The sequence below is a fragment of the Rhinopithecus roxellana genome, chromosome 17 (assembly GCF_007565055.1).
Source record: "Rhinopithecus roxellana isolate Shanxi Qingling chromosome 17, ASM756505v1, whole genome shotgun sequence".
NCBI classification, from domain to species: Eukaryota; Metazoa; Chordata; class Mammalia; order Primates; family Cercopithecidae; genus Rhinopithecus; species Rhinopithecus roxellana.
Genome location: NC_044565.1, coordinates 96,196,641 through 96,210,570, shown reverse-complemented (window position 1 = coordinate 96,210,570; position 13,930 = coordinate 96,196,641). Strand labels below are relative to the sequence as shown.

The 13,930-nt window shown below is 49.0% G+C and overlaps 2 protein-coding genes across 6 annotated transcripts in view; one reads left to right on the top strand and one right to left on the bottom strand.

The window, feature by feature from the left end:
* Nucleotides 1–13,930, bottom strand: part of UXS1 (UDP-glucuronate decarboxylase 1) — a 92,990-nt gene that overhangs the window by 12,746 nt on the left and 66,314 nt on the right. For all 5 annotated transcript variants that reach the window (XM_010360991.2, XM_010360990.2, XM_030921271.1 and 2 more), the window contains one exon: nucleotides 6,583–6,702. In XM_010360991.2, the coding sequence (XP_010359293.1) occupies nucleotides 6,583–6,702 (120 nt within the window). The remainder of the gene's footprint in view (nucleotides 1–6,582; nucleotides 6,703–13,930) is intronic.
* On the top strand, nucleotides 1,034–2,806 carry LOC104660584. Its single transcript, XM_010360988.1, has one exon. The coding sequence runs from the start codon at nucleotides 1,411–1,413 to the stop codon at nucleotides 1,831–1,833; it is 423 nt and encodes a 140-aa protein (XP_010359290.1). The 5' UTR covers nucleotides 1,034–1,410; the 3' UTR covers nucleotides 1,834–2,806.

Here is a 13,930-nt window from a genome sequence, read left to right as displayed (position 1 = left end):
AGGTGGGGAAGAAAAGCACATGCATGGCTGGATGCGGTGACTCACGCCTGTAATGCCAGCACTTTGGGAGGCCAAGGTGGGCAGATCACCTGAGGTCGGGAGTTCGAGACCAGCCTGACCAACATGGAGAAATCCGGTCTCTACTAAAAATACAAAACTAGCAGGGTGTGGTGGTACATGCCTGTAATTCCAGCTACTCGGGAGGCTGAGGCAGGAGAATCGCTCGAACCTGGGAGGCAGAGGTTGCAGTGAGCCGAGATCGCGCCACTGCATTCCAGCCTGGGCAACAAGAGCGAAACTCTGTCTCAAAAGAAAAGAAAAAAAGCACATGCCTCAAACCTCCTGAATGCCTTATTTATTTAGCAGGTTCAAAGGCTATCTCTGTGTTTTCTTAATAAGCATTTACATATGCCAATTTCACAGGTGTATCAGTTCTATCTATGTAGGTTCTGTTCTTGGGGGTAAGGCCTTCCACTGAGAAAAGGCTGGGGATACTGAGGAATGGAATGGAGATTCCTGTCAACATAGAAACTACAGCTGCAACAAATCTCAGTAAAGGAACATTGAGGAAATATGGGTGTGGGCCTCCTGAAAGCAGAGGGGAATTCCTTGAGTTCTGTCTGAACCTGATTCTCCGGCCTGGCTGATCCTTCTGATACATGTGAGGAAGGCAGGAAGTGGTGGGCCTGATTTGGTAGGAGAGGAGGTCCACCTACGGCCAGCTCCCTCAGCCTGGAAACTCCCCTCTACACCAGTGCTGTAGGTGTAACTTTTTGTTTTTCACAACCTTATTTTGGAGATGAGGTGATGGAAGGTCAAAGTGCTGCAGTGACCTGCACCCAGCAAGAGTCAAATTTATCTTGACTCTAAGTTCAGGATTCTTTTTCCCGCCCTATTGTGTTCATAACTTCGGAACTGCCTGTACAATTTTTTTTTTTCAAACTGTGGCTCTCAGGCTGGCACCAGGCCATTCGACAACCTCACTGTAGTGAGTATCGGATTTAGGCAACTCCCGCGTCACAGGCTCCTCCACAGGTGGGTCTGGGGCTGTGCTGCTGTCCTGCCCGTTGCCTCTGCCTGCGTCCGGGGCTCTGCTCTCAAAGCTGAGCGCACAGATGCACCTCTGCTACTTGTTTTGCACCTTCCCACTGCACTCAGCCAGGGTCACTGCGATGGTGGGCTCACCAGTCCGCCAGTGCATTCCAGCCACATTCACAGAAAGCCCACCTTTGTGCAGAGTGGCAGTGGCCTTCAACAAGCCAGCCGAGGCCAGTCTTCAGCCTGATCTGAAGCCCAGGCTCGCCCATCAGAGCTGCGGTATCCACGCACACGCCGCCTCTCAGAGAGGAGCCATGGAAGAGCACAGTGGCAGCTTTCTCTTCCACCCAAACGTGCGGGCCCCAAGCCCTGATGGGAACACAATCCAGGGAACCACATGCTGGGGAAGCCCCGGACCGGGACGAGTTAACCAGGCCGCCAGGGTCAGGATGTGAAGAACCACACCAGGTACCTGCTCAACCAAACAAGGGACTTGTGGTGGAGACACTCAGCGGCTTGAATGTCACTTCAGCCCAAAGGGCTGCAGTCTGCGAAGTCCAAAAGGCTCCCGAAATAACCTGCAGGCTGCTGGGTATTTCCCACTGTTGCCTCATTCAAAGCGCACTGGAAGGAGATTTACAACTGTGGGCGTACTTCCCTGCCCCTGCTCGCCAGGGGCAGCTCCCCACCCAGCCAGTACTGACACAAGGTTCATCTGCAGACACCACGGTCACTGGGCAAGCTCTGCTCCCTTCAGATTCGGTGACACAAGCCGCTCAGCAGCACCCCCTCTGAGGTCCCACCTGATGTCCACAAAGCAACTGGGCCTCAACAAAATAGTCCCTAGTACAAGAGGCAGCTGTTCTGCCAGGAGGCAGTGGAAAGGCGTGGATCCCGTGGGACGCCCACTGCACACCCCGACAGGCCTTGCTGACAGAGTCTTGAAAGTTTGTATGCTCCCGTGTGTGCATTAGGCTAAGACGCAATGTCAGTGGTAGCCTGGAACACTTCCTTCCTCGTATCCTTAAGAGTCCTGCTGGATTTCAGTTTCTATAGCATATCATATCCATCATCTATACTTGGGATTAAATTACCCTCCCTATTTCACTAACACAGTACTTTGCAACATGAGGATTTGTAATTCATGTGTGAAATATTCAGTGTACTAATGTGAAAATGTAAAGTAAAAGAAAGGGGTGTGTGTGCAAGAGAGAAGATGCTATGCAATTATGCCCCATCCAAACTATCTGTCTTCCCTGGGCTCTAGAACTCAACTGCAGCCCGTGTACAGCCCTCCCAGCGTGGTCTGAGGCCTTCCATCTCCCCCACTTCAAGATAAGGCCCACAGGGACTTGGCACAAATTGGGTGTGCAGCAAAATCCAGGGCATGATTATCACAGCGATCTGGTGTGGACAGTTGACGTCAGCAGAGCTCCCTCAGCCTCCTCATTGTTCTTCTAACAGAAGACAGAGTGTGAGATTCGGTCCCTCTGGCTTCATTTCACAGAACAGGAGAGATGCAAGGAGATTCATGCAAGAGGCAAGGCTGCCACGGGGGGCCGGGGAACGAAGGGCTGTGTGCAGGTCAAAGCAGCATGATGATCAAGGAGTCACCAACAGGGGAGAGGACCAGCCGGGGGTGAGGAGTAGCAAGGAGCTCTCATGATCACTTGGCAATGTCCCCAGCTGCTGTGCTTTATGTGTTTAAGATGTGACAAAGATTCTTTGCTTGGCCAAGCTTCATTCAGGCTCTAGTACCTTCTCCTAGGCCCATTTGTGCACTTCCTTGTAAAATCTAGTTGTAACAAGAACCCTGCTAAGTCAGTTTAGAGAAACCCTTACCCTCGATATCTCACATTCCTCACTCCTCATATCCCCCAGAGTGTCCAATCACCCTGGCCTGTCATCAGCAAGAATCCTGTTAGATTGGTTTAGCTAGAATCTTCTTTACCTCTGAAGCTTCCTCTTCATCATTTTCCATCCACTCGTCTCCTCCCTGCTCCTTGGCTGAAAATTCTGCTTGCCTGTACTGTATTTGGAGCTGATCCCAGTCTTTCTCCCCCTGAAAAATCCCACTGCAGTGATCCGTATTCCTGTCATGATGGTCCTGAATAAAATCTTCCTCACCATACTTTAGTACCATTTAGTAACTGTTTAACAAATCCTATGGCCCTCTGCCACAAAGGCCCAATGTAAGAATCACTTAACATACCACAACATCAGTAAAAAGGCTAAACATCATACCAGCTTTGACTTGCTCTTAGAAGTATGATTTTTCCAAAATTTCCCTTTGGAAGAATAGCAAGGCTTTTAAAATGATATAGAATTGGATTCAAACCCCAATTCTGCCACATCTGACCTGTCCTGGGCAAATCCAAACCTGGGAAAAATCATGGAAGGTGGAAAGCAGAATGAACCCCTCCTGTGAATGTGCTGTAACTCAACCGTGGGCCAAAGTCTCTTCGAAAATAAACTTAGGACAATAGCTCTACCTGAACCATACTTATCTATTTTCTAAGCTGAGACGCAAAATTGGTTGAACTTCTACATGATTCCACTTAAAATATAGCTTTGATGTATGATGCACTTAACCTAGTGACATACTCCCTGAGTCCTCCTCACAGGCATCTGGTACAGCAGCGAGTGAGATGCTAAGACAGGCATGAGGAATCAGCTCAAAAACACAGCTGCAAGGTAAGCAATCACACCCATCCAGCTCGGAAAGGGAGGAAGAGACACTGAGCTGTTTCCGACCACCCTTGAAGAGGTCTTCATCTCGGAAGTGACTTGTTGGAAATGTAGCAGAAAAGGAAATAGGTGGACACGCCTCCTTATTTCCCTTCCTCAATAAACCAAGTGTTTCTAAAGACAGGCTGGCTGAGGCAGGCCTGTGAGTCTCTCCCCAGACCGCTCCACAGAGCCATCTGACAAGAGCAAGGCATGGTATCTCAATTGGACAGAAAAGAATGAAGTCAGTGACTTCATCAAATTCTTGCTGGGAATTAGAATTGTGTGTGACAAAGGAAACAAAACACATTCTGAAAGGCCTCCCTCGGGACTTCTGCCTCCTGCCACCAGAAGGTGCCTACAGAGACTGAAGCCTGCCACGTTCTGGATTAACTGCAGTCATGGATGGCTCCAGAGATCTTCTCCCTTCTGTCTCTGGCACAAAAGCTTGCTCGGTGTGAAGACAACACATAAATTATCACCTCTGCCAACAATGCATTCTTGGGGCGGCTAGGGGATACCGGGAGCCCCGGCTGCTGCCAAGGAGGCACTAAATCAAGTTGCTTCTTGGAGGCTTTCACAGTTTACTCTGCACAGAAAGCAGCTCTCATCTCACAGCATGAGGGAGTTTCTGAACAGTCACTAAAAAGGCACCAGGCTGTCCTCAGATGTGGAATTCTCAACTGATCAGGTGGACTAAGGGGTTCGCAGGGCACAGCACGAGCTCCTCAGAACCCCAAGCAGCAGCAAGAGGGGAACATGAGATGACAGGAGGTTTCACCACTTCCACTTACCATAAAGGAAAGCGGCCACTACAACGCAGTAACTAGTCCACCCAACATTTCTCTCCTGCGCCCATGTGCCTGGTGGTCTTCTGGGAGCCGGGGATGCAACCATGAATGAAACCAAGTTCCTGGTTTTGAAGCGCATACACTATACTAACAGGGATTGGGGCTGGAAAATTCGTATTTCAGTTGGTTACAAGGGCAGTGAAGACAATTAACATGGTTATGGTAACCAGCCTGGTGCCATAATGCAGAGAAGCATCAAGAAGTTTCCCTTAAGGAGAGGATGAATGAACAAGAATGCCTGGAAGAAAAGCAAGATGCTCCTGGGACAGGCAGGAGCAAGGGAGCAAGGGAGCGAGGAAGGCCGGCCTGAGGGAAGGTTCGGAGGCAACAGGGCCTCGTCCCATGCTCTGCTGGAGCTGCAAAGCCACTCGAGCTTCTGACCTCTCTTTACAAGGCTCCCTCCAGCTGCGGGGTTGAGAGTACACAGGACAGGGAGAATGAGAGTGGCTCCAAGCCTCTGGCAATAAATAGGGGTGGGGCGGCAGCAGTGTAGACCAGGGACTGAAGTCTGGATCTACCTGGGTAGGGCATGGCTATTAGGATGTGCTGGTGGATCTGTGCAGTGAAGGAAGGAGAAGAGCCATGTGTGGTCACAGAGCCTCCATTTGGGGCACCAATATACCACTTAGTGACAGGGGGACATGGGAGAGCTGGCATGGGCTGTTGGGAGCCTAAAGCTGGAGTTTGGACTCACCTCTTCCCTGGAATGCATTCAGCGAAACTCAGCTATACGACGCAGTTGCCCTCCGGGAGTCATCCCACTGTGTAACAGGCTAGGCTTTTGGTTCTACCTTGGCAGCAGAGCAGCTAACACAGACAAGGAGATAAGCGCACCACAGACAATGCTCATGAAGAGCGGGGGCTCTGGCTTCAAACCCAGGCTACCACTGTGTGGCCACCTAAGCCTGGGCAACTCATATAACCTCTGCGCTCCAGCATCCTCGCCTGAAAAAGGAGGGGAATAATGTCACCTGCAGATCATGGGACAGAAGAGTGAGCTAACATGATCAACTGGTCAATGGGTAGTCGCATATGTACTACACAGAAATACACAAGAGCTTTAATTCTTCCCCCTGGAATACACTCAACTGATAACGAACCATCCTACAGGATTTTCAGAGCAACAGGATGCAAATCGACTCCTGAGTCCTACCAAATGCCACGCTGCAAAGGGCTCTAGGAGGCTACAGATCAGAGCAAAGCAGCCTGGGCAGACAACCAGGAAGAGGAGTGGCGGGGGAGGTGGGGGTGGGAGGGAGGATTAGCAAAACCAAACACGCCGGCAGGCAGAGCCTTTCACCAGGCAGGCCTGGGGCACTCCTTCCCAGAGAGGCCAGAGGGCTGTGGGGACAGGTCTGGAATGAGCAGCCCACCCTGACCCCAGATGGTATCTGAGGGTACCAAGCAGTCACTGTCGGCACAGACATCCTTGCCACACACTCGGACCACTGACCACAGATCACTGGGACCTCTGCTGGCTCCAGAAGTTTCCCTGGGTTGAGGGTGGCCAGTAGAGGATGGTACTGAGGGCCTGTCGGCACTGTCAAGGTGATGGCCCAGCCTGACCAGATGCGGTTCACCTTCTCACCCTACCAGTCCGGGCTTCTTGGTCATCCGAGGCCACCCAGTACAGGCACACCTCTGGCTACAGCCAGCAGGCCAAAACTACGTCGGGGAAGGTCTTCACAGGCCGGCTGGCACAGGCAGGCAGACCTGGAGGCATGGGCAGAGACCTCAGTGGCCATGGAGGGCAAGGTGACTCAAGTTATGTGGAGCAGTCATGCATCTGGGTTCTGTCCCCGTGCCTGCCTTCCCCCTAGTGGAGGGCAGCGGGGATGTACACAAACACGACATGGCAGCTTGAGAAGTGTCACTCCCCGAACCGAGATGCACTCGTCCCTCATCCTTTGTGAGCTGACTTCGATTTGGGATGCAATATGTTCCCTGCGTGGAGGCCAGCACCTACCGTGAGCGGCTCCCCCTGGAGCGCCTGCAGGATGAAGTTGCTGACCACCCGCCCATCATTCATGTGCATGCGTGGTCCAAAGGTGTTGAAGATTCTGGCCACTCGTACTTCCACGCCTTCCTGGAACAGAGAGAAGAGGAGGTCAGGCGTGCTCCCCTGCGTGGTCCATGCGATCACTTTGCATTTCCAGTGTGTTGCATGCAAAGCCTGTCAGGAAACGTTCTGCTTCCCATTTCAAAATGGAAATGGCTTTTTTGTTCTGATTCCACAATGTGCTCATTATAAACCAATCAGGAGACTACACCGGGCTATATCAAAGAGAGTCAAAGCTGTCCCAGATCTCACCACTGAAAGGCCATCAGCATTAGCATTTTGCTAGAAAACCAGCTAGATAAACAGTGCAAGGATCAAAAAACTTCTGTTTATATACATTTTTTTCCCAGTTAAATATATATTTTCCCAAATGGGATCACATTATGAATATGCTTTTCTAATCTTTTTCACATAATATACTGTGCAAATGTATCACTCAATAGAGATTTGGATGTCAATAAATATTTAATAGCTAGGGAGAAATAAAAGAAAGCTATCTCAGGAAAAGGGGACACAGAAACATTCTTACTGAGTGATCTTGCACCTACACTCTCAATCCGTTTGACTGAAAAACATCCATTTTAGTGAAAAACTAAATACAACTTAGTGCCCAGTATAGGTTATTAGCTAGTCGCCTGGAAAGAGAAACATACTGACACCGTTTAAAACAGTCATCCCTCCTGTTCATTTTCATCTCTATGTTCATTTTCTTCTATGTATTTTTTAATGCTTCTATTTTTACTACAATAAACATGTATTACTTTTGTAATCCAGAAAAGCCTGTTTTCAAATATGCAATCGGGGAAGTGCATATCTGAATAACAAAAGCCTGTTCTAAATGATCATGTTTAATTATTTCACAGACCGCTTTGCCATGGATGGAAAAATTAAATATTTTCATCACAAACTCTGAATTAGTGGGCTTTTACAATGCATGAGGACCTGGGGCTCCTGCTTTTCACTGCGCCCGTGTGTCTGTCGTTCCCGCTCCACTGCTCACTGCCCAGGCAGGCCACCAACTCGGTCACAGTGAGACTGGGAAAAGAGTCACCTGATCACCTCAGTGTTTTGACATGTAAGCACAGGCCTAGTGGCTGTATTAGGTGCCAGTTATCACTACCAGCTGAAACAGTTCTCTTTTCAATTTATACCAACACCTTAGGCTGGCATGGGCTGGGAGTGGGAATCCAACAAACCCTTAGCTAACAAGGCTTACTTAGCACAGAATGTCTCCACCAGTAGAGCGAGTTAAAGGGCAAAAGCCGTGAGCCCCAGCGGCCCCATCAGCCCTCTCAGTGGCTGGAGTGACATGGCCGCCACTTCAGCCCACAGCAGCCTTGTCCATTTCCCTAGCCTTGTCAATTTGTTCCACAAACCCGGGCGGGTTTTTACGTGTGCTGTGATATGAAAAAGGGTGGGAGGCATGGAAGCACACAGTTAACTTTTTAAAGCCAGAGTGCTTGATTAGTGCTAATTCTTCCCAGCAATACACTGTAATACTTCACATGAGCCACTCAGTTACAAAGATATGAGCTAAGTCCAAGAATAAATCAACCCTTTTCTCCACCGAACTAATGAGTGTATTAAAAAGAGTGGGGGAGCAGAGATGCTGTTCTCAACAGAAAATAACTCAGAAGTACCCACTTGCATTTAATTGATAAGATGAGGAAAGAACCAAAGTGAATGGATGTGGCTTTATTCTAGGAAGAGACTGGGAAAACCTCAGCACATTTACAGTAACCCAACGTGCCTGGCAGGGGAAAAGCTCAATGGGTTAGGCAACATTTGCAGCAAATCAAATGCTTTTGTATTCTTGACCTTCCCTTTCCACAAAACAACATTCCAGAACATGGCCTCATTAGGATGAGCAGATATTAACTGGCCAATCCATAAACAGGCCTGCTTGCTGTGGCTTTTCTATTTGGGTCTGTAATGGTTCAGCAACAGAGGGCAGCCCTTCTACACAGGTGCAACAGCTGTGAGTGCAACAACACTTCTAAGAACGTGAGCTCTCAGGGCCAGTCTACACCAGTAAGATGGGCTACTCATGAAGCCGAAACTCCTCACATGAAAACAGACAGGAACCCGAGGCTCACTCCGGTTAAGACCTGCTCTCCTCTGGGATGATGGTGTCTTCTGGAGTTTGCATGCCCATCTATCCCTTTCTAGGTAGCTTCAGGGAACCCTTGGCCTTCACACAAAGGTGACCCCCAATCAATCTGGATAGTCCACTTGCTGCTGAATCCTCATTCCCACTGGTCCTCACGGTGGGACCATGTGGGCAGGCGGGGGGACAGTTGGTGGGTGCCGACACCACTGTTCGTGGTGGCAGTTAATTGTCACCCACATGCATGGCTTGGAGGAAGGTATAGTTATTCCTCATCTCAGAGCTGAGGAGAGGTCCAGGGTCTGACCCAAAGCCACCTTCCTAAGAAGGGAAGAGCCAGGCTGAAAACCCAGGAAGGGCACAGCAGGCAACACTGTCTCATTTAAGGGAGAGCCTACCTCTGAAGGACCAAGAAGCAAACACATTCACGAACCCCTGACTCCCACACAATGTTCTGCCTGCGAGTGGTCAGGCCCTGCTGACACTGAGCTGGTGCCTTTGAGCATAGACAAGGCTGTCAGTCAGAAAGCTAACTGATGACTCATCCCGAGGCACCGCTGGGTTTCACTTTATGCTCTGTGGTTCCGTCCCGTGGTGACCCATGAGTCATGGACAGCTCCAAGCATCAGGAAGGTCAAGACAATTCCTACAAGCCTAAGCTGAGCCAACATAGAACCAACGGAAACTTAGAGAGGATGGATGCTCAGGGCCCTGCACAAGGTGGAGGCTGGAATGTCTGGATGGCCTCATCTCATCCTGGGATTCATTATCCCAAGGAAGTCACTTCAGCTTCTAGGACTTGAGATCCTAATCTTTGAGATGAGGACAACAATATCCATTCTACCTACAACACAGGAGTTGAAACACTGAAACTGTTTTGAAAACTGCCATCATTATCATCTACCTCCAAGGGATGGTTCTCAACCCAGTAATTGCCCTTGACCTCTGTCCCCAATTTTCTGATGACACTAATTTACCTTGAAGTGACAGTGACCACGTGTGGAATAGCTCACAAACATTGCCACCAGGACACTAGGATTGCAAGGGACAGGCTGAGGCTCCCAAAAGCCCTTTGGAAACACCAACTAGGCTGGCACCAAACGCCTCCTTGCCTCACGTGTAGCAGCTGAGAGAGGAGTGAGGGCTTGGGTATGCAGGTCCTGAGACATGGAGCCAACTCACAGCAGGCCTGAGAGGCAAGAGGTGATCCAAGAGGAATAATGAAGGTACAGGGATTCCTCCCTCCCCACATATCTCCTAAGGACAGAAATGTTACCAGCAGGGATTACATGGTGTACACAGTACCTCTGACATAAGTGATTTTATCTTAGAAAATGACTCCATTTCACATTTCAAAAGGCATCCAACCAACATGGTCTAGATGTTTGTGTAATCAACAGAGACAACTCCCAACCAGATTAAGGGCATGACCCTTTACTGTCGTCCTCACCAAAGGGCTTAAGGGCCATAATGAACAGGACATCTACAACTCGAGATGGCCATCTTGACAGGCTCCGTCTTGCTGTCACTCACGATCAGCACCCAGCATCTGCCGCCAAATCAAGGGCTCTTCCATGCAAGATGATACTGTGCGTCCAGATAAGCCCAGAACCCTCTCCGTGTCCATGTCACTGTCCTTGGACTGGTTCATTAACCCCTTTTCCTCTCCCCTTATCTCTCAATGTTAAATGTTACTCTGTTTGATGTGGAATGTTTAATCTAAACATTAAGTATACTACTAGGTATGGTTTGCAGTACTGACTGACCTGTGGAGTGACTTGAGCCTGTGTGACCACAGCTCTGATTACCGAGTGCATGGAAAGTACTAAGAAGTCCCTCTTTGGAAACTGCATAGAGCACATGGATTTTATGATGGAAATAGTATCAATAAAAGCCTGACCTTGTGGAAAGACACAAACGTTCATGGACCTGGTTATGTCTGATCTTGTTTGGCCTGCTCACGACACATGGGTTCTCCCTCAAAATTTCTTTTAAAATGCAATCGTTCAGTGGAGAGTACAACAGGTCCCCAAATAATATCATTTCATGATAGTACTGATGAGAAAAAAAATCGCCTCCTGCCTGGGGCTACTGTCTGCATGCAGCTGGCATGTTCTCCTCGCCCCACGTCTGCGTGGGTTTTCTCCGGGTATTCTGGTTTCCTCTCACATTCCGAAGCTGTGTATGTCAGACAAGTGGGCTGTTCCAGTGGTCCCAGTGTGAGTGAGTATGCCCTGTGAGAGGGTGGCATCCTGTCCAGGGCAGGCTCCTGCCTGGAACCTGGAGCTGCTGCGATAGGCTCTGGCCACCTGAGACCCTGTAAATAATTATCTTGTTTTCATTTGTCTTCCTTAAGTGGATGGCTCACATTTATTTCAAATCCTTAATATCACAAGTGTTTTAGACTTCATTTAGAATTTGGGTGATGTTTTGTGACCAGAAGTACGCCTAGGAACTTAACTCTTGTTTATAGCAACTAGTCTGTGCTACTGCTGATTTTGTTCTATGTCCTTCTGCTGAAAGTAGCAGTTTCCAAGAACCCACTGATGCTGTTAAGTGATGACTTTCTGTGCTATATCAAGCCACTGAACACTGTGACATGATCACTATATTCGCTGACGGAAGGTACTAGTAAGATACTAGTGATAGAAGGTGGAACAGAGCCCTGCATAGTGGGAGCAGGTGCTGAAGGAGGTGCCTGGGCATATTCATCTGTAGGGAACAGGATGGAGAAATGCCAGGAAGTGCACCTAGGTTGAGCAGCCCAGACTCTCTTTGATGCTTCCCTTGGAGAATTACGTGCACATCCCTAAAGTAACAGGGTCAGGCTGTGAGGACCGAACCCCCTAACTTCCCTAGGGCCTGTCATGCATATATCTCGGGTTCTGCTCCCTACCTGTGGATAAGACTAAGGCCACTGCAGAATTGCAGAGCTCACTGTGCTGAAGCACGATTCTCAAAGCTGCTAAAAGGTTCAAGTTGACTCAAGGGGTTGGCTGAGGAAGGGGGTCCGGGAGGGGTGTGTCTACAACTGCTTGGCCGTCTTCCTCAGCACTCCTGCTTCAGCATCAACAATCAGCTGACCTTCCTGAGGTCTGCTCTGCAGCAGGCCAGGAGGGGTGGATATCACTCTGCCAGTGTCCAGGTGGGACAGGTGGGATGCGGCCAGCAGGCACCCAATGAGTGAGTCACAGGGCCAGGAAGCCAAACTGCTATTGGGCAGATCCGGGGGACAGGACAGGCCCCCTGGGGTGTCAGTCCTACCCATGGAACACTGCACCTGGTTTGGCTGCTTATTTTTTTTTTTTTCCAACTCAGGTAGAATATATATACCAACTCTTTGACTTTTTCAAAAGTACTGTGATGCCAGGAACTAACACAAAACCACACCTTCAGGGCCATTAGACTAGGTGATTTCTGAGTTTGCTTTCTTTCCACTCTGCCATTTGCTGGTTTTATGAATGGTGGCCTGTTTTGCAGATCCAGCCCAGTGGGTGGGCCACAGACCTCAGAGTCAGACTCATGAGGGGGCAATGAACTCAAATGCACACTAAGCACTGACCGCAGCCTACGGGGGAGGCCCCCACATTTATCAAGCCACTGCGTCCAAATCGTGCAGAGGCGGCAATTTAATTCCTCCCTGGCAAGTTCAAACTATTCGGGAGAGGCTCTGCCCTTCGATCCCAACCTCCATCTCACTCCATCCCACGAAAAAAAATTCCAGGGAGTTTCTCTTTTTCTAAGGGATGTGTGGTAGATTTTTCTGGAAAGTAAAAATTCTATTTTGAATACATTAGGAAATTTCATTCATTAGAAGAAACTCAGAAGAGAATCCTTAGGTAAAGAGAAATTTTTCTATAAAAAATTTCTCCTACCTCTATCTTGTTTATATTTTCAATCTTTATATATTACTCAGAGTAAGACATATCCACATACTATATAGGATCTTGACAATAAAATGACAATTTATACTTAAGAGGGGATACATTATTATGTATAAGAAATTAACTAAAGTTGTTAAAATAATGAATTAAAAATATGCCAGACGTACTATTCCACCTGGTTCATCCTGCTTGATTTTTTCATTTGTCTCCAGACAGCATAAATCCTAACACAAAGTTTTACATTTTCTCCCCAAACTATCTGAAAAGGTCACACGTTTAGAACTATAAACTGACAAGGTCACGGTGCAGCTCCCGTTGCTGAATCTCCCAGCTGAGAGGTGCAGGGGTGACGCTAGTGCAGGCACGTGAACCACTCGTTCCGGGCACCGTCCCACGACTGTGCGAGCTGCAAAGGAGCCTTGGCACCTCTGGACTTGGAGCTGCATGGTCTCTTCTTGCTCACTCATGCTTTCTCACCTGCTTCAGCCTGCAGGGATAGCCAGGGAGTGTGGGGAGGAGCAGGCCCCACAGGTAGCCAGCTGAGGGTCCCAGCCCCACTGATGGGCTAGGGACCTGGAAACCAGTTTTGGAGCCCATTCTCCCATCTGTGAGAGGGGCTGACCCCTCCCACCTCAGAAGGGGCTGCGGGGAATTAACTGAGATTAAACGGACTGAGCCCTAACAGAGGCTGAGCACGCAGCAGGCACTCCAGCCCCCAGTTCCTGCTCTCTCGCAACACCCACAGCACGCATGCAGAGCATCCTCAAACAATGTCACCTCCAGACAGGGGCGCGTCCGAAAGGCACAATGCCCTGCAGGCCGCTGTGCTCAGAACACAGTCACAGTCCCAGAAAATAACAATCACTTTGGAGTTGCTGCCCCCAAAGAGGTCCAGTGATTTGCCCCAGACCAGGCCACGGACAGAGTTCAGACCCAATGTGGCAGGAGGTGCTTGGACCCACCCTTGCTGCCAGCTGTCACAAAATCCTGAGTTAAAGAACCATCTCAACGTCTTCATCCGAACGTTTTATATCTCTCACAATCTTCACATAGTGGTGGTTGTTTTTTTTAATTTCCCCCCTTATGTTTGTCTCTAGCTGGGATTACACATAGCAATTTTTCTTTTTTCTTGCTTAATCAGTATTTTCTTATTTTTCTATTCCTGACAAAATATCCTGCCACAGCGGGAACTGAAACCTGTCTCAGCTGTGAGGTGTCTGCTCCTATGCGCAGAGAGGAAAGGCACCATTTTCCTCCCTCCTTA